Source organism: Coptis chinensis, chromosome 6, assembly GCF_015680905.1.
Source record: "Coptis chinensis isolate HL-2020 chromosome 6, ASM1568090v1, whole genome shotgun sequence".
NCBI classification, from domain to species: domain Eukaryota; kingdom Viridiplantae; phylum Streptophyta; class Magnoliopsida; order Ranunculales; family Ranunculaceae; genus Coptis; species Coptis chinensis.
The window spans coordinates 20982664-21001983 of record NC_141461.1 but is presented as its reverse complement, the minus strand read 5'-3'; the positions used below and the strand labels follow the sequence as shown (position 1 = coordinate 21001983).

At 37.2% G+C, this 19320-nt stretch overlaps 1 protein-coding gene and 1 long non-coding RNA gene across 3 annotated transcripts; one reads left to right on the top strand and one right to left on the bottom strand.

Annotated features, from left to right (window-relative positions):
- Positions 1-9782: 9782 nt before the first annotated feature.
- LOC147492049 (cytochrome P450 93B2-like) lies at positions 9783-12042 on the bottom strand. 2 transcript variants are annotated; one of them, XM_086566117.1, is made up of 3 exons: positions 11482-12042; positions 11016-11362; positions 9783-10678 (listed from the first exon to the last, which is right to left on the bottom strand). In XM_086566117.1, the coding sequence occupies exons 2-3, from the start codon at positions 11346-11348 to the stop codon at positions 10373-10375; spliced, it is 639 nt and encodes a 212-aa protein (XP_086422243.1). In that variant the 5' UTR covers positions 11349-11362; positions 11482-12042; the 3' UTR covers positions 9783-10372. The 2 variants fall into 2 exon arrangements, with proteins under 2 accessions (XP_086422243.1, XP_086422242.1); XM_086566116.1 differs by having other exon boundaries at positions 11016-12040.
- Positions 12043-16922: 4880 nt separating this feature from the next.
- Positions 16923-18879, top strand: LOC147492048 (uncharacterized). The gene is made up of 3 exons (XR_015199237.1): positions 16923-17006; positions 18689-18742; positions 18824-18879. It is a non-coding gene; the product is annotated as an uncharacterized LOC147492048 (long non-coding RNA).
- Positions 18880-19320: the final 441 nt, after the last annotated feature.

The window sequence follows — 19320 nt, the reverse complement described above, 5'->3', positions numbered from 1 at the left end:
GCGTTAGATAAAGCTTCAAAGACATTCGAAGTAGAAGTCCTCAGTTGCGGGATTCACGGGACTTTTAGAGATTTGGTTTTATGAGTACTTTTCGATGTCTTTGTCCTAATATAGACATGATTGCGATACTCACCCTAGATTTGCTAGTTGGTCGGGGCCTCACTTGACTTCGTAACGGAGAGGCAGATTAGGAATAATATCTATATGGCTCGTGCTTTCGATTGATATTAGATCATTGTCATCTATTGAGTGGAGACCTTGGCGTTTGTCTCTTGCCTTTTGATCGATCGGTGCAACACAACATGCTTGTGTGTTGTCCGTCCGCGAGTTGTTTTTTGCCGCGTGGTATCGGGTTTGATGCTTGTGGTGGCCGGATGTTGGAGGCGGGATGATTGGGGCGTTATGGAGTTCCATGTGCTCCCATGCGGATGTTAGTGATGCAAAGTCGTGGGGTAGAATTCAAGTTCATGAAGTTCATGCGGTGGTGGTCCTTGGCGGATCGTCTTCTTTTGTTGTTGAAGCGGGCTGGCGTCGATTATTATAGATGGTGGAACCATGTCTCCATGGGTCCGTTGTTGTCTCTCTGTTGGTCGGGCTAGCAACTTCGAAGTTTGTGGGCTGGAAGGGATGAGGCGTGAGCTCGTATTCCTCATCCGCCCGCGACTGTTTACAACCACAACCTCACGAATGCATATAAGCCCGGCTCACGTAATGCGCGGTAATCCTCGGATGTTTGCCGTGTGTGGACTGATGGGGAGCCTACTTATATTTCCATTCTGAGGTGCCTCATGATCGTTTCTCGAGTTAGAGCGCATATTGATCGATTATACCATGGTGAGTTTAATTGTTTTATTTATCTTCTTCATTATATATATAATATGTACTCACCTTTGTATTTTCTTAGATTTTCAGGGTGAGGTTAGGGGAAAGATATGAGAACCGAGGATCTCATGTTTGATGGGATGAGGACTGCCTGTATCATTATAGCCAAGAAGAGAGGAGGCATATTCTCGGACATATCGGCAATCCCGCCGTCGCGTATGACAAGACTTCGAAAGCGTATGAGGATATGCGAGCAAGTGTACCGCGAAGCAACATCGAGGGATATGAGGAACTTGGTGAAGTAGTTAACCTCCGTCGCGGACATAGAAGATCATCGATCTCATTAGGAACTTAAAGGAGCGACGGAATGTCAAATAGAGAGGAGAGAGGATCGAGTGGTAAGGGCGTAAGAAGAGAGCTAAATAAATTTGATGTAATATGATAGGTTTTGGATTATTTTAGATATTATATGATTATATCATAATCATAGATTTTTGGACTGCATAATCATAATCATAATCATAATCATAGGTTTTAATTTCTTTAATTTTTTGATTTTGAATTACAATTCTTAATTTCTTCAATTGCACAATTGTTAATTTCTTAACTTCTATGCACAACTCATAATTTTTCAAGTTCTATGCACCACGGTTCTAATTTTTGAAAAAAGCGCGGTTTTGGCAAAACAGCGCCCATTGAAGCTGAAGCCCATGCGGTTTTGCCAAAACCGCGCCATAGAAGCCCATTTAGCAGCCTTTAAGCCCTCAGCGGTTTTGCCAAAACGCGCGGTGTTCTCAAACTGCGTGAGTTATTTGATCTGACATCAAACACGGAACCAAAATATTGGTCGATTTGGTGTTTGGTTTGATGTTTTTTTGGTGTTTTCATCAACATGTAGTACTGCTGAAGTTGAAAAAACACCAAATTCTCTCAAGAATTTGGTGTTGCTAGGTTGATATCACTGCTAAAGATGCTCTAAGTTCATCTTCTTTCAGGACAATCCAATAATCTTGGGGACGTTTTCGTTTTTGCTTCCCCTAATTTTCTTAAAGTTTTTTTTTTGCTGGGTAAGCTTTCTGAATATACTTGTGTAGGTGTGGGAACGTTTACTACGAGATTAGAAAAAAATTGTTTTAGAATATACAACTAGGTAGGTAATGGTTCTCATCAGTTGTTTTACCAACTTAAGCACAAATACTCAATCGAATTGAAAGAGTGGATTATGTGCTCCATGGAGAAAAGGCTCAATCTCTATTCCCTCTCTTCACACCACATATAATCACTTTCTCCATACAAATGATTCTTCCTCTGACATAGACCTCCAACTCAAAATCCTGGATTATGTGCATACGGATGTTTGGAGACCTTTTAGAGTGGCTTCTAAGGGAGGTAACCGGTATTATGTCTATTTCATCGATGATTATACACGCTATGTGTGGGTATATATCTTGAAGTCCAAGGATGAAGTTTTCGAGACATTTAAAAAGTGGAAGGCAAGGGTTGAGAATCACACAGATAGGAAGGTGAAGACTCTACGATCTGACAATGGTACTGAGTATACCTATAGGCCTTTCCAAGAGTTTTGTGCGCAACAGGGAATTGCCAAACACTGGACAGTGAGGGGCACGCCGTAACATAATGGGTTAGCAGAGAGAATGAATTGCATGTTACTTGAGAAAGCTAGGTGTTTGATTTCCAATGCCAATCTTGGCAAAGAGTTTTGGGCAGATGCAGTGGCCATGACGTGTTACCTGTATAATAAATCACCAGTTCTGACGATAGACTGCAAGACACCTTATGAGGTGTGGATAGGAAAACCAGCTGATTATGATACTTTGCGCGTGTTTGGATCTAGTGCTTACTACCACATGAAGGATAGTAAGCTTGATTCTAAAACTAAGAAAGCAATATTCTTGGGCTATGCAAAGGGAGGAAAGGGATACGGATTGTGGTATCTTGAGAACCACAAGTTCCTGGTCAGCAGTGAGGTTACCTTTGATGAGACTTGGTGCTGCTACATTTTAGCGGGCGGAGAATTTGGAAATAGTGGTGATTCTATAGAATCTCAAGTGATTGAGATAGAAGCATCTGAGGATGCTAAAGAGAGTGAGGTTTTTAGTGAAAGAACTATTCAACAAGAAGTAGAGCTACAACAACCTGAGCAGCAAGCTTTGGCTAGATCAAAGCCAAAGAGAAGTGTGAAACAAGTTATGAAGTATGGGCATGATAAGCCAGTGAAGCATTATGGTCAATCGGACTTGGTTGCCTACGCACTGAATATCGAGGGTGATAAATCAAACGACTTCAAAGAAGTTGTTAGAGATGGTCATTGCAAAAATTAGTCGGTGGATATGCAGAAATGGTGGAGGCTCATGACAAGTTTTGTACTTGGGAATTTGTTTCATTGCCTAAGGGCAAGAGGGCTTTGGGTTGTAGAAGGTTCTCTATGGAGTTGAGTTCCAACATTGGTTGGAGTTACTCCACAAATGGTGGAGGCTCATGCATTGTTGATTGATGCCTTTCATAGGCATGACCTTTCATGGGTGTGATTACTTTTTGTGAGCATGACTCTCTGTGAAGATAGCTCTTTGTGGGCATGACGTGCTCTTCGTGGGCATGACTCTTTGTGGGTGGCTCTTCATGAGCAAGACACTCTTTGTGGGTGGCTCTTTATGAGCAAGACACTCTGTGTGAGTGGCTCTTCGTGAGCAAGACACTCTTTGTGGGTGGCTCTTTGTGGGCATGGCGGGGTGGTTGACTGCGAGTTTTGGATGGATGTGTTCGGCTCGGTTTTATGTGTTAAAACCTCACCGAGGTGGAGAATGTTTTTTTCTCTCTTTGGTGTTAGGCGTGTCCGCGCCCTATGTATGCCTGAACAAGGGCACGCACGCGCTCATGTCTTTGGCGACTTCTAGTTCTTTAGGCGCGCCCATGCTCGACATTTGCCTGGCCAAGGGCACGCCCGCGCTCCACCGTTTTTCAGCACGAATTCGACTATTTTCGGAAGTTTTCAGAAACAGTATAAATATAAGTTTTTTCTGTAAAAACCTAATCTAACCAAAAGAAAGAAAGAGAAAGATTGTAAGAGAGAAATTCTTAGTGAGTTGAGTGTTCATTCTTTGTGAGTGAATTGAGAGCTCTTGTAATCTGTTACTCTAGACATCTAGTAAAGCTTGGAACTCACTAGTGTGGACGTAGGCAAATTGCCGAACCACGACATATTCTTGTCTTGTGGTTGGTTCTCTTTTACATTATTATCTTTACTTTATATGCTTGTTAAATTATTAATGAGAAGCGTTGGGATAGTACTTGGAGGGTGTTGAAGTCTTGTCTAGTGAGAAGGATCGATATTTGTGTAGGGTTGATCTATTTGTTGTGGATAACGTTGTTTCTGTATTGTACTATTCACAACAATAATTATTTGTACATCATCTGTAATTCTGTATGCACGTTGCTATGCTGATTGAGCCAAAATCTAGAGGAGTTCGAAGACTAAAGTCAGATTTGAATTACATTTCTCAATGGATTTGAGTAATTCCAAGTTCCATGTGTTCACTACACTTTGAACTTTCAATTACAACCATTTTTTTAACAATACGTATGTCAGATAATCTATAATCTATCGCTATTTCTTCTCATGATACTAACGTAGCGGATGAGAATGTTCTTGGATGACATGAGATGAAGGAAATAAGCTGATTTTATTAACTTGAGAATGAAATGAACTTACATGCATCTATTTATACTCTACATATATTAGAGAGAGAATTAGAGACACTAACAAAATAACATAATCAGTTACAACTAATACACTAGTATAACATAAATTAGTTATACTCTTTGTTGACTGGACTGCTGACTAGATGCTTGAGCATTCTCCTTAGTATACCCCCTCAAGCTGAAGGGAGATGGTTGGACTGAAAGCTTAATCTTAAGTGTATTGAATCTGATTGCAGAAAGCCCTTTTGTAAAGATATCTGCCACTTGATCTTGAGTGCAGAGATAGTTGACATTGATCAGTTTAGCTTGAACCAGTTCTCGTATGTAGTGGTAGTCGACTTCCACATATTTTGTCCTAGCATGAAAAATAGAATTAGTTGTGAGAGAAATGGCGCTAATGTTATCACAATGTATAAATGGAGGTTTCTGCAGTGTGTATTGAATGTCCTTTAAGAGCTTGCAAATCCATGAAATGTCAGATGCAGTATGAGCAAGTGCTCTATATTCTGCCTCCACAGAAGATCTAGCAATGGTTTGTTGTTTCTTTGCACACCAGCTGATTAAATTTGAGCCAAAGTAGACATAGTATCCAGTAGTAGATCTTCTGTCTCTAGGACATCCTACCCAATCTGAGTCGGAGAAATCTGTAATGTTCTGTGAACTTCTCTTGTAAATAATACCTTCTGATATAGTTCCCTTCAAATATCTAAGGATCCTTTTTACGGCAGTTAAATGTTGTACCCTTGGAGCATGCATATGTTGACATACATTATTAACAGCAAATGATATGTTAGGCCTTGTCCATATCAGGTATTGTAAAGAACCAACCAATGTCCTGTATTCTGAAGGATCACTAAGGAGAGGAGTGGTTAACTCAAGTTTTGTACTTACTGAAGGAGAAGAGATTGGTTTGGTATCTATCATTTTAGCTTTCTTGAGTATGTCATATATGTATTTAGTCTGACATAAGAAGATGGAGTCTTTGTTTTTGTGAATTTCAAGACCTAGAAAATAATGCAATGATCCCAAGTCTTTCATAGAAAAAGGAAGTTTTAGTTGCTCAATGATAAAGTCACAGATAGAGCTTGAACTTCCAGTAATCAAGATATCATCAACATATACAAGAATAAGAGTGATATTGTTGTTGTGATGTTTAATGAAAAGAGAGTTATCAGCATGAGAAGGAACAAAACCAAGAGAGTATAAAGCTTGAGCAAACTTTTCATACCAAGCCCGAGGGGCTTGTTTAAATCCATACAAAGATTTATGAAGTTTACATACAAAATTTGGTTTGGTTGGGTCAATGAAGCTAGGTGGTTGAGACATATAGACAGTTTCCTTGAGAGTACCATGGAGAAAAGCATTACTTACATCAAGTTGCTTTATTTTCCAATCATGTTGTAAAGCAATAGCAAGAAGAAGCCTTATAGTAGTAGGTTTTGCTACTGGACTGAAGGTTTCAAAGTAGTCAATACCTGCCATTTGGTGATAGCCCTTTGCAACTAATCTGGCTTTGAGCTTATCAAGAGTACTATCAGCTTTGTATTTTATCCGAAATACCCACTTGTTTCCAACAAGGTTTTGACCAGTATATGGTACCAAAGTCCATGTTCCATTCTAAATCAAAGCATTAAATTCAGAAGCCATGGCTTCTCTCCATCCTTTATCCTTTATGGCTTGAGTATAGGAAGTAGGACTAGATTGAATGGTTTGGACTTGAGATAACAGTGAAGCAGAGAGAGAATACTTGGGATTAGGTTTGAGAATACCACTTTTGAATCTTGTTGTCATGGTGTGATTTTGTGTAGTGAGATTCTGGCATGGCAAAGAAGGTGACTTGCTTGATAATGAAAATGGTATGGGTGACACATTTCTGTGTGAATGATTTGTTGAGGAAGAAGATATGTTTGTGTCTGGTAAAGGATTTGATTTATTTACAGAGGTATTATGAGTAAGAGGTGTGTTTGTATAAGAATTGGTGAAGTTGGATTTGGTGAAGTAGGTGAAACTGGAGACATCAGAGTACTATTTGGTGAAGCAGTTGATTCTATAGTGTTCGGAGTAGTGGATCGGAAGATTGATTTTATGGAAGTGGAATAGATGAAGGTTTTGTTTTATTATGCAGAGGAGTGATGAATTGGATTTGAGTAGCTTCTCTGCTGGGAATAGTAGTGATTGTACTAGAACTTTGTTGAAAAGGAAACTCATTTTCATTAAAAACTACATGTCAAGACAAATACACTTTCCTAGTGGATAAATCTAAACATCTATAACCTTTGGTTGTTGTACTGTATCCTATAAACACACACGGTTTAGATTTAAAATCAAGTTTGGACTTATTGTATGGTTTTAACAAGGGATAACAAGTATAGCCATAGACCTTCGAGAAGTTGTAATATGGTTTTTGATTGAATAAAAGTTGAAAGGGAGAGATGTTGTTAAGTTTAGCAGAAGGCAATCTATTTATCAAGTAAACTGTAGTTTGAAAAACTTCTACCCTGTATGTCATAGGAATGAAAGATTGAGCCATCAGAGTTCTTGAGGCTTCTACAATATGACGATGTTTCCTCTCTACCACTCCGTTTTGTTGAGGAGTGTAGGGGAATGAGAAATAGTGTGTAATACCATTGAGTTTCAAATAATAATCAAACTTTGAACTTGTGAACTCACCCCCAAAATTTGAACTTGTGAACTCACCCCCAAAATTTGTTCTTATGGATCTAATTTTGCAATTAAGAAGAGTTTCAACATTTATTTTGAATTGAACAAATACAAGAGTGAACTGAGATTTATTACTTATGGGAAAGAACAAGCAAAATCTAGTACAATCATCCACTAAACTAACATAGTATCTGAAGCCAGACATTGATGTAGTTGGAGAAGGTCCCCAAAGATCTATGTGAATCAACTGTAGTGAAGTGGCTGACTTTATTTTTGAAGTGATAAAGGGAAGCTTGTGCATTTTGCCCAGTTGGCATGATGAGCAGAAATGTGATGTAGCTTGTTCTTCAAGAGAGAGTTTGTTTATTCTGAGAACATTGGTGAGAGTAGCTTGAGCTGGGTGCCCCAAACTTTTGTGCCATATAGAGAAAGGAGCTTTGACAGAGAGAAAAGATGTTGGTGGTATGTGGGAATTTGAATATGCTTGAAAAGAAATAGGATACATGCTATCCTTAGTAGGTCCTTGCAAAAGAATCTTCCCAGTGGTAAGATCCTTGACATAAAAAGATGTTGGAGTAAAAGTTCGAGAACAGAAGTTATCTGAGACAAATTTATGTACTGAAAGTAGGTTATGTGCAATTTTGGGAACATGCAAGATCTTGTTCAACTTAAAGGGATTAGTAGAGGTGTTGAATAATGAATTTCCAGAATGAGTTATAGACAAACCTTCCCCATTTCCGACCATAACTTTGTCAGCACTAGTATAGTCAGAATGATAAGATATATTAGAAAGTTCGAAGTGATTGCTAGCTCCAGAATCTACAAGCCATATGTTATCACTGGAGGTGTTGTTGTATGGTGTAGAACTGTATGCTGCTGGTGTTGTAGAATAAGATGTTGATGGTACTGAAGGAATGCTGGTCATAGCTGCAAGTTTGGCAGGTGAATGTTTTCCAGAGAAAGCATAATTCATTCTATTATAACAGTCAAGAGCAAGGTGCCCATATCTGCCACATATTTAACATTGAGGTTGAGTTGACATTGGTAGTGACTAAGAAGTAGTTGATGCAAAACTGGAAGCATTGTTATAGTTTAGATTATAGTTATTGCCCTTGTAGTTGCTTGTTCTGCCTCTGCCTCTTCCTCTGAAATTATTGTAAACGCCTCTTCCTCTTTGCCCATTTATTTGTGCTCTTTGTCTTTGAACACTAACGTTGTTAGAACCAGAATTTGATTCATACCATTGTTTGAATGCAGCAAATGCATGATTTGTTGGTTCAGATAGAGTGCTTTTTTACCTTTCTTCAACTAATATTTCTTCACTCAGAAGAAGACCGTGAAGCTCATAAGTTGTTAAAGGTTCTGATCTCACTTTGACTGAAGTAATGAATGGTGCATAATCAGAAGGTAAACCTTTAAAGATATGATATTCCAAATCACTATCAAAGATAGTATTTCCAGCTTCGGCTAAGCCATCTGCAATTTGTTTAATTTCACATGTTGTAAGTATTCTAACATTGTGAGACTGTCCTTCTTGGCAACTTGAAGATTATCTTTGCTGATGAATTCGAGCCTTTGATACTGAAGCAAACCTCGATTCCAAAGCACACCATAGATCTGTTGAAGTTGGAAAACCAACAATGTATGGTAACAGGCTTTCTGATATTGTCGCATTGATCCAAATTAGTAACATTTGATCATTTTTCAACCATTTGCTGTGAAGAGGATTGATAGTGGTTGTAGATACACCTTCGTTATCAAGAATGTATTGTGAGGGACATGATAATGAACCATCAATATAAGGTAGTAGATTGAATCTTTTGAGAAATGGAATGAAAAGTGATTTCCAGGGTAGATAATCACGATTCAGTTTCATTGGAATGTAGTTATGAATGTTTTGAATGTGAACAAGATTGGAAACAATCGGTTGTTGGTTTTGACTCATTTGAGCAGTTTGTGATGAAAGTTGAGCTTGAAGACTCACAATTTGAGCAACTAGTTTTTCAATTGCAATAGAATTTTGATTTCCCATTATTGAGATTTGAAAACTTGATTGATTGATCAAGATTTGATAATTGATAAACTAAGAAATTGAGTTTTGAGATGAATACTCGAATTTCGATTGGAATTAAACTAGATTGATGAATGATAACTATTTGAGTAATTACCTCACTAAAGAAGATGAAGATGATTAAAGAATAAGAACCACTAAGCTTTCACAACCGCCATTAATGGTGCCGCAAGGCATTGTGCTCTGATACCATGAAAATATTCTTGGAAAAGATGAGATAAAGGAAATAAACTGATTTTATTAACTTGAGAATGAAATGAACTTACATGAATCTATTTATACTTTACATACATTAGAGAGAATTAGAGACACTAACAGAATAACAGAATCAATTACAACAAATACACTAGCATAACATAAATTAGTTATAGTCTTTGTTGACTTATTTGCTAACTAGACTGCTAACTAGATGCTTGAGCATTCTCCTTAATAACGGAAACAATATTAAAAGTTCAATAGAACATAAAGAGATGAATTGAAACATAAGTTTATAGATAATATTGGATGATTGATTAGAATTTTCGACATAAAAACTCTTTATATTGCTAACCTTCTAAGACTACTAGAACTCATAAATTAGATTTATATATAGACACTTTTAAATTATGCTTAAATAATAAAAACGAAAATAGTTTGTTTTTAGCTTGTTTTCAAGTTTACTGAAAACAATCAAAACAATAACCATAGACTCTATGTTATGTTTACACACTTGAACAATATTTCGGCCTGGATCGTATCTTAGAAGTCCATAGACTTGGGAAATGGATTCAAGCGAGCTGAGGGTACAAGCATCAAAGGCTTAGCCTTGGGAACAGTTAATCCAGGCCGTTCAGTCATATCGACAAGCGTAGGTATCATCTCTCCTTCGTTGCCTAGTACCTTCCAATCAAAGCATTGAATCAACAAAGCCAGTACTGTCGGGACAAGTTGCACAGCAAGTGAAACTCCTGGACACCCCCTTCTCCCAGTACCAAATGGTAGAAGATTAAAATGTAAGCCTCTAACATCAGCCACACTGGCATTATTGTCGCCTTCGCCATTGAACATGAACCTTTCTGGTTGAAACTCAAGTTGGTCTTTCCAATTATTTGGGTCTCTTCATATAGACCAATTGTTTACAAACAGAATTGTTTTTGCTGGGATGTCATAGCCTCCAATCTTGCATGCCTGAGTTGATTCTCTTTCAAATATTGGAATAGGCGGATGCAGTCTAAGTGTTTCTTTGAATATGGCTTGTAAATACGGAAGATTTGGCATGTCACTTTCTTTAACCAACCTGTTTTTCCCCACAACTGAATCTATTTCTTCTCTTGCTTTTTTCAATGTAGTTCGATGGTTTAGAAGTTCAGACAGTGCCCATTCTACAACGATATTGGATGTATCTGTTCCAGCTGTAAGGAAATCCTACAAAAAGGTACGTAACAATATAAGTAAATTATAGTGATCAGTTTCTTAAAATTTTGCAAGTGATAATAGGTTTAACGTCACAAATTTACTTCGAATTGAAGTATCTGTATGATTTGACAAAATAGCAGTCTGTTGTTAGTTCCTTTGAAGTTTAAGTCCTGAGAAACGCGAAGGAGCTAGACCTAGCTTTGATACTAATACTCTGTATGAGAGCGATAGTTCCTGAGGATTTCTTGTCCAAAATAATTAATGCATGTTGGTGAAGAAGAGAATATGTACAGGAATTCTACTGCATATATAAAATGATGATTCTAAATTTGTGATGATGACTTACAAATAGGAGAGCCTTAATATTTTCTCTGGTTAGTCTAAATTTCGACCTTTCATCATTTGTTCTATCCAACAAGATGTTGAGGAAGTCGAATATCCCATTATCACCTCCATCTTCACCACTCACCTTCTCCTTGTTCTTAGTTCTATTTTCTTGGCGGTCTTTCATGACCTTTTCAAGTAAAGCGTCAAATCTCGAGTGAATGTTCATCGCCCTCTTTTTTACTCCTTGTAAATCAACATTTCGAAGAAACCAAATGAAATCTGATAAGTTGAACTGGGCAACTATCTCTGTTGCCTCTCGAACCAAACTTCTAATCTCCTTAGCTTGCCTCATCTTCTGCAGAACACCTAATATTCAACAACGTTCGAGAAATTATGTTATTCGAAAGCTTCATAACTTCTTGGGATAAATTCACAATTTTCCCACTATGAGCGTTGTCAGATAAGGAGCGTACTAATTGTGATACCTCATCAAAGCGAATATGTCGTAAATGCCCAAGAGTTCTTTCACACAGTAGCTCTGAAGTGATGATCTTTTTTACGAACTTCCAGTAAGGTCCGTAAGGGGCAAAACCAAAGCCACTAGAATCGTAAGTAAGGATATCAGTTACGATACTTACTCAAAGGTGAGCCCGTTGGTGATTAGGAGCTCTTTCACAAGTTCTGGCGTTGATGCAATTATGCAGGGGACTGAACCAAGGCGAAGATGGATCAAAGGACCATACCGAGGGCATAGACTGTGGAAAGATTGGTGAGGAGGTGAAGGTGTCCAATGATTGGCAGTCCTGTTGGCCTAGGTGGGAGACGGCTGAGGCCATTTTGGGTCTTGGATTGAATTTTTGTAAACAGAAGCGCGCAGAGAATAAAAGTAACGGTATAGACCAATGTCATTTCAAGTACCAAGGTATGAAAGGAGAAAATGTGTCAACTCAAGCTTGCTTACTTACTTACGATGATTACTTGAATCGATTGGGGGAGATGAGATTGTACTGTTGGCCTGTTGGGTATTGTGAACCTGAAATCTTGTAGTCCCACATGGGAGAAGAAATGAGTTCATTATGGGTTGATAAAGTGGAAAGCTCACTAACTAGTATTAAGGCCTTTTCGGATAAAACCTCACATTCATACCCAATAGATGGTTAAGTGGGGACAATATCGGTACTAAGCCGAATGGGTGGTTAAATCTTATGGAGATTGTTGGGTATTGTGAACAACTCACGTTAAATATGTTAAATATATAGTATTTTATAATGCATGTAGGTGGTTTGATCTTTGTTACCTTTACGTATTTTATATATATTCAATTTTTTCTTGTTAGTAATTTTGGCTATAATGGTTAAATATGATTCATATTGAAACACGCCAATTATAGAATAGACAGGACTTCATGAACAAATGAAAATGCAAGAAAGTGAATATTGACCGTAAGGCTTGGAGCAGGCCATAGGTTGTTCTCATATGTTCATTGTCTATATTTTTTTTTGGCCAAATCCAGTTTATTAAGATTGTCTTAGAAAGTCGATTAGATCACAAAAAGGGCTTGCTTCTCATCACTTTCAGAACTCTTCACCTAGCTAATGTAGGATGAGTTTCTACCATGCGCTGTAGGACAAGCAGAGTTGCACATAAGGAAATTAGATTTTTAGTTGACAAAATCACACACCTACCTTGCGTAGTCACGTATAGTGTTGGGCTCTATTTTATACCTAAAGTCTGTAGATTTGATTGGTTAGAGCATCTTCAACGCAATTACTTGATTTGGAGTGCAAAGTGATGTCATCCATTTAAAAGATGATGCTAGTTGAAGTATGAAATTTTTTCTGCACCAACGCACCACACTCCAAATTATTGTTTTATAATGAAATATATTCTATAGACACAATTCACTTACCGTAAAATATTACGACTCCTCTTTCCTTTCCACCACCCCATATCTCGTCTATACACCTTACCCCTCTCTACCTTACATCTTTCAACAGATAAAAGAAGAAGCTTAGTTCCACCCATTTCTAATCCCAATTTTAGCACAATAATTTTTTGTGTAAATTCATCTCTTCATGAAATTAAGATGGATGAGTCAAATCAAGATTAAATACTACTTGTTCATTTCATTCAAATAAATCACACGATAATTGGGAATTTGAGGCTAATGAAAACGATGAAGAAAGGTTCCAATAGTTCCTTGGTCAGCATCACGAAATTCGTTGTAGGCAGACTCATATAGCTTTTCAGGCTGCTTTGATAGATCATTTGTGGGAATTGCGTGGGCAAAATTAATTCAGCAATGGTTGATATGTGCTGCTCTATATCACTTTCTTATTTTGGTGTAAGTTTGTTTCACTTATTATTTTGTTGTAAGTTATTTTGAACTGAATGTGAAATGGTTTTTTCAACCTAAAAACTCTGATGAAAGCTAGTTGAAGTATGAAATTTTTCTCGGATTCGTTTAATCGCAAACACCTATCTAATGTGAAGTATTGCTTTGTTCGAGGGCTTTCTTTTTAATGGACATGTTTGAAGGCAGCTTATATATAGTGTCTTGAACAACTTTGTTCTGGGGCAGTTTATATACGACAATGTATAAAAATGCATGACATCAGTATAACGTAAAGGCATCGACACTATATAACAGAAAAAGTTTATATACGACAATATATAAGCTTATATACGACAATGTATAAGCTGTGCACGACAATGTATAAGTCCGTCCACAACTGAAGCACACACTTGCAGAGAGAATCATATGTTTTTAACATATCAACACACCATCCTTGAATTAGAAATTATTCATAGTGATTGAAAAGTAATTAAATTTGGTTGTTTGCACATGTGGCAAGTTGGGGCAGCTTGGGCAGTTTGGGTAGCTATTATGAAGTGACACTTGATAAAGCAAATCAAGCTCTATATTTGACCCCCAAAATAGAGTATGATGAGTTGTCAACTTGATATAGAATTTGTGTTGGTGTGGAAAATTTGACCTGCTCACTCTATATTTGACCCCCAAAATAGAGTATGATGAGTTGTCAACTTGATATAGAATTTGTGTTGGTGTGGAAAATTTGACCTGCTCACTCTATACGTAGGACAATAGAGTAGCATTGAAGATGCTCTTAATGACAAATCATTTTTCTTACTCGTCTTACTAGCTAAGCTAGACATTTTGAAATGGGCTAATTTTTTGTGAGTGGTGAACTCTATTAAAAAATAAATTATCAAGAGTGGCCACCAGTCATCCGATGATCAAAAAGAAGATTAAAGAACACATATTCGGGCAATTTAATAGAAAAGAACCATATAGATTTTCTTTGAGACTATCCATATTTTCGATTATTATTCCAATAGAACAATCGAAAAACAAAATTTGATATACACAAAATAAGGATTTCACGTTTCATCCCTCTTTCTAGAGATTCTAACTCTCTAACCTCTATGTCTAAGATTCTTTGCTTATTCATTCTAGGATTTTTTTAGACATACCTCCATTTATAATTGGGTATTAGACATAACCCCCCACTCTAATTTTCTTTAGACATGCCTCCCTAATTTAACGCTTGATACCGGTCAACTAGATTTGACTCTCATTGACCATAGTCCAGGTTTTCTATTTTCTTCCAATAAAAAAATAAAAATAAATAAAACTCCCATAATGAAATGCCGAATATGCCCTCAATGATTTCTATTTCGTATGCAATTTTCTATTTAAAATCAAGTATTTCCATTCTACTATTTAACAAGCATGAACCGATGAACTTACTGAACGGGTGTTTAAAGTTTTAATTCATGTATTTGATGGCTATTGAGGGCATATTCGGTATTTCACCATGGGAGTTTTAGATTATTATTATTATTATTTTATTGGAAGAAAATAGAAAATTTAGACTAACGGTCAATAAGAGTCAAACCTAATTGATCGGCATCAAGCGTTAAAGTAGGAGGGGGGGGGGAGTGTATGTCTAAAAAACCCTTCATTCTATCAGTCTTGCCATTCTAAAACCATCTCTCGTAACTCCTTTATATATATTTTAGAGCAAGTCCAATGGAGAGCTGCTAAATTGGGTTGCTAAAAGGCGCCACATAGGCTTTTTAGCTTGCCTAGCCAAATTTGGCACCCCAAAATAAAAAAACCAATCTAATCGTGTTTTCTGTTTTAAAGTGCTAAATGATACGGACGACATAGTTTCTGCTATCCGTCCATTATTTTGTAACTTAAGTTGAATTGTTTTTTGGACGGACTACACAGTTTCTGCCGTCCGACGAAATTTAACACACGGACGGCATAAACTATGCCGTCCGTCTCCCGAACTTATTATGGCAGTTGCTAGCGAAGGTCTTAACTTTGGCCGGGTTTTTGACTCCTTCCAAATTTAAGACCCTTTTAGCTGCCCATTGGAATGACATTTTTGTGGTTGGGATGCTATATTTGCCTTTAGCAGCCCATATAGCCCCCGATTGGACTTGCTCTTAGAAAGTTAGGGTTTACAAAATCAAGTTAAGGGACCTTACTTGATCCAAAGACTTATGAACTCAAGGCCTACTGGCCTAACCCGCGCATTGAGCGTTTCGAGCACAAAGATTGTTACTAGAAGGCGCACGCCAAACTGGCAAAACGTGCAAGCCAACAAAAAACACCTAAATCCTTTTGGATCATGGCTCCTCTTTTTAAGAATAAACCCATCATTGTTCTCTTTTGGATAATATTGAGGCATTGTAGAGTCTCCTGGATCATAGTACAAAATATCGCAATAAATATCGAGATTTTAGAGATGGGTATATAAATGTTGTGATATTAATTTGGATAAATACTAGTATAAGTATCGACGATATTTGTTGATATATCGCGATATTTCGACGATATGTTTTAATTACGATATTGTCGGAGATAATTGGTGCTAGTGGCGATTTGATTGGAAAGAAAGTGGAGAATTATTGCAAACCGACGGACAAAATAAAAAAAGGCTACTCCTACCTCTCCCATGCGAGCTACTCTACCCTCTTCCATGCAAGCTTGCCAGCCCACGAATTTTGATGGCTAGAAAAGCTCCTTCTTCTCCACTCTCGCACACTTCTCAATATATTAACTCCTGGAGAGATATTCTTAGTATATTTCATCAAATAACTGGTAGGAACAAGCTGAGAGGACTACACAACCAGTTTTGGATGCTCTTGGTGATGAATATTCAATGTGTTGCCAAGGTATGGCTTAGCATCAAATAAAAGTGTCACTAATTATTGACTAGAATAACTTACTTTTTAGATGAAATTGTGATGATTACTATACCGTGAAATGTTTTATAAAAATCCATCATAGGTTTGTGATCTCTAAGACGGAATACATAGAGTGTTCAAATCAGTTTAGATTTTAAGGTCCTATTGTATGCTTTTGATTGTGTAGTTAGGATGAACTTTCTTATTATCTTTACTGTAATGTACCTTTTTGAGCCAGCATCCGCACAAAAATTCATGGAACAAAAGTGGATGAGCATTTAAACTCATCTCAGGTAAATTGTTGTTGAAATTGGACAACGATGTGTACTTTACCTATCAAAAATAAAAAATGATATACTATTCAAGCTTAAAATCTTTGTAATCGAGATGGAGAGGTTTCAGTCACATGTAAACATTAGGAAAATCCAATCTTTTATCAGTTCCAGTTGTAACTCTTTTGAAAATAGATTATCAATGTAATTACTATGACTTGATGTTAGGTTTATGTTGACATGTTGTTGTCTTTGTCTGTTTATTCATTGTTTTCCAATGTGTGGATTCAAGTTGATCTTCGTTTGGGTGAAAATGCATGATGTCGTAGGCTAATAGACATTTACATTTGAAGTAGTAGTGCTTCCAATTCTTGCGTACAAATGCTCTAGATCTAAACTGAATCATGTATAAACATTGGTCTCAATCTCATTTTTCAGGCTCCGCGTTCTTTCCTTTGTAGAGCTGTATGAACCATTCCTATCGTCCTAATGCCAAAGCATTTAAACGAGAGGAGGTAATAGAAAATATTATGTATATAGTATTTAGCCTAGAGTGCTATCTACTTTGGGACAATGACAAGTTTTAAATTAGAATTTCCAGCAAAGTGGAAAGTTGATGACTTCTATTTTAAAAAGAAATATATATATTTGTTTGACATGATATTATGTGATTAGGAACATATTTCATTCTTCTGTATTATTTTTCAGTCTAATACGTTATCGATCAACAACTTTTTATCCGTCTAGTATGTTGGTCCTTCCCCTTCCTTGGTATCAACTGTCAAGTGAGATAGCTTACTGAATCCAAATGATACAAGGACCATCACGGAAAATGAATATAGATATGAACTTTGGAATAAACAAACAGAGCTTATGAATCTACTGGGTAATAAGGGCTGGGACAAACGGAGACCCAGAAGGTCGAGAATAGCTCGATATACTTGGTAAAGGGATCGAGAATAGCTCGATATTGAATATCTCGATACACTTGGTAAAGGTCGAGAATAACTCAATATATTTTTCCTGGTAAAGGGATCACCATACTTGGTTGGAGAGGGGTTGCAACTCGATATTGAATCCTTCAGCCCCCTTTGGGTTCAGACAAGCGATAAAGAAGAAACTAAACGAACTAGTAGGAGTTTCCCAGGTTACTAGATTTTTTCCATTCATTAGGGCACACTAAAACTACTACAATTCGGGTGAAGGGGCACTGTGATAGTAGTGTTTGTTCGATCAAACATAATGGAATGAGCAGAAGGCGTTAGCCGCAACTCAACCATATCTTTACCGGCTAGCTAACAATAGTGCACAATAAAACAGTAGAGAAACCTGTGTGTGATCAAGTAGTGGGACGAGCAATGTCTCCTGTTATTGTAAAGAAGGGTGCTCCCTTGAATATAGATGGCATGACTTTCTAGCTTAAGGCTTTAAAAGCAGTAGTTTTCCAGGCTTTAGTTAGAGGCAGAGAGGTTTTACTCTATCAAGCAGGGAGAAGCATAAACCTCGAATCTTGCCGAAATGAATAGGTATAGGGGCTATTTGTTCTCGAATTGGAAGGGTGGGGCGTCCATGCACTGGAAGTCGGAATCACGCTACGAGCGTCGGGATCTCGCCCCTATGGCTACCGCTATTGGTGCTACGCGGATCGAGACTCCCCACTCCTCCCCACAATATTCTCCCCTACCAATCAGTTTGCCACATAGGTTTCTACGGGTGCTTTGCTGCTTCCTTCTATCTTGTGTGAAGAATGCGCTTATCCTAGTTCACTACGATAAGGGACTACACTAGATAAGCAACTACACTACTTCCAAGCCAAGCATATGCGAACAGGGAACTACGATAAGCTACTGCGACTGTTTGAACTGCCTTATTCCAGTCCCACGATAAGCGATACTATAAATAAAAGAAGGTTGTATCTTGCTTGGTAGGTTCGAGTACCGCTTGCTATATGAAATATGATATGAATTTCATTTATGACATAATAAGACGAGAAGACGATAAGGAACATCGCGCTTTTTGGTAGATAGTATAGATTAGTCCTTGGAATTTTTTTATTTTTATTGGCAAGCCTATTTTAAATGAGATCCATTAGAAATATTTTTCAATTCTGCTATAATTCTCCACGACTCCTTAAATGTCTGCTTTTGCTCCATCTATCTTGTGCTACTAATCTTAAATCATTTGAGTCCCACTGCAGGATAGAGGTGGCCAAGCAACTATTATTGCTGTGAGACGCATTTCCGAAGAAGAGGTTAATATATGACCCTATCTTTGTTTTTTCTTGTAATGAAAACAAAAATTGAGTAACACTTTGTACATTTATCCGTTTTAGGTTACCATTTCATACATTGATTTGTAGTAGTGGAGTTGGCTTCTGATTCTCATGAGGTAAAACTTTTACCCATTTCGTATACTAGTTTTATTTACTCCTAGTTGTTTGTTACAACATTAAATGGTATTTACTTATTCAATGATATTTACTTATTCAGTCAAAGATTCTCCTAGGCGCACCCAAATTCTATTCAGTCAAAGAAGTCAAAGAAGCAATAACATAGGTACTTAATAAATATTTTTATAAGGTAACATGCATATAAGGGATATGTTTTGGTTGTTTTCCATGGTAAAGTCATTTGGTTTGTATATTTAGGTAGTGTTAGGATTTATTCTTAGTTTAATTATCAAGTATGCAGGTTATGAAAGGTTTTACATTTATGAAATGTTGAAAATACAAAGGAAACTCTGCCGAATTTTTTTTAGAATGTGATGTTAAGTGGTGGTTTTATATTTGAGTTATGTATATTATAAGATATTTTGTATTCTTGAAGTCAC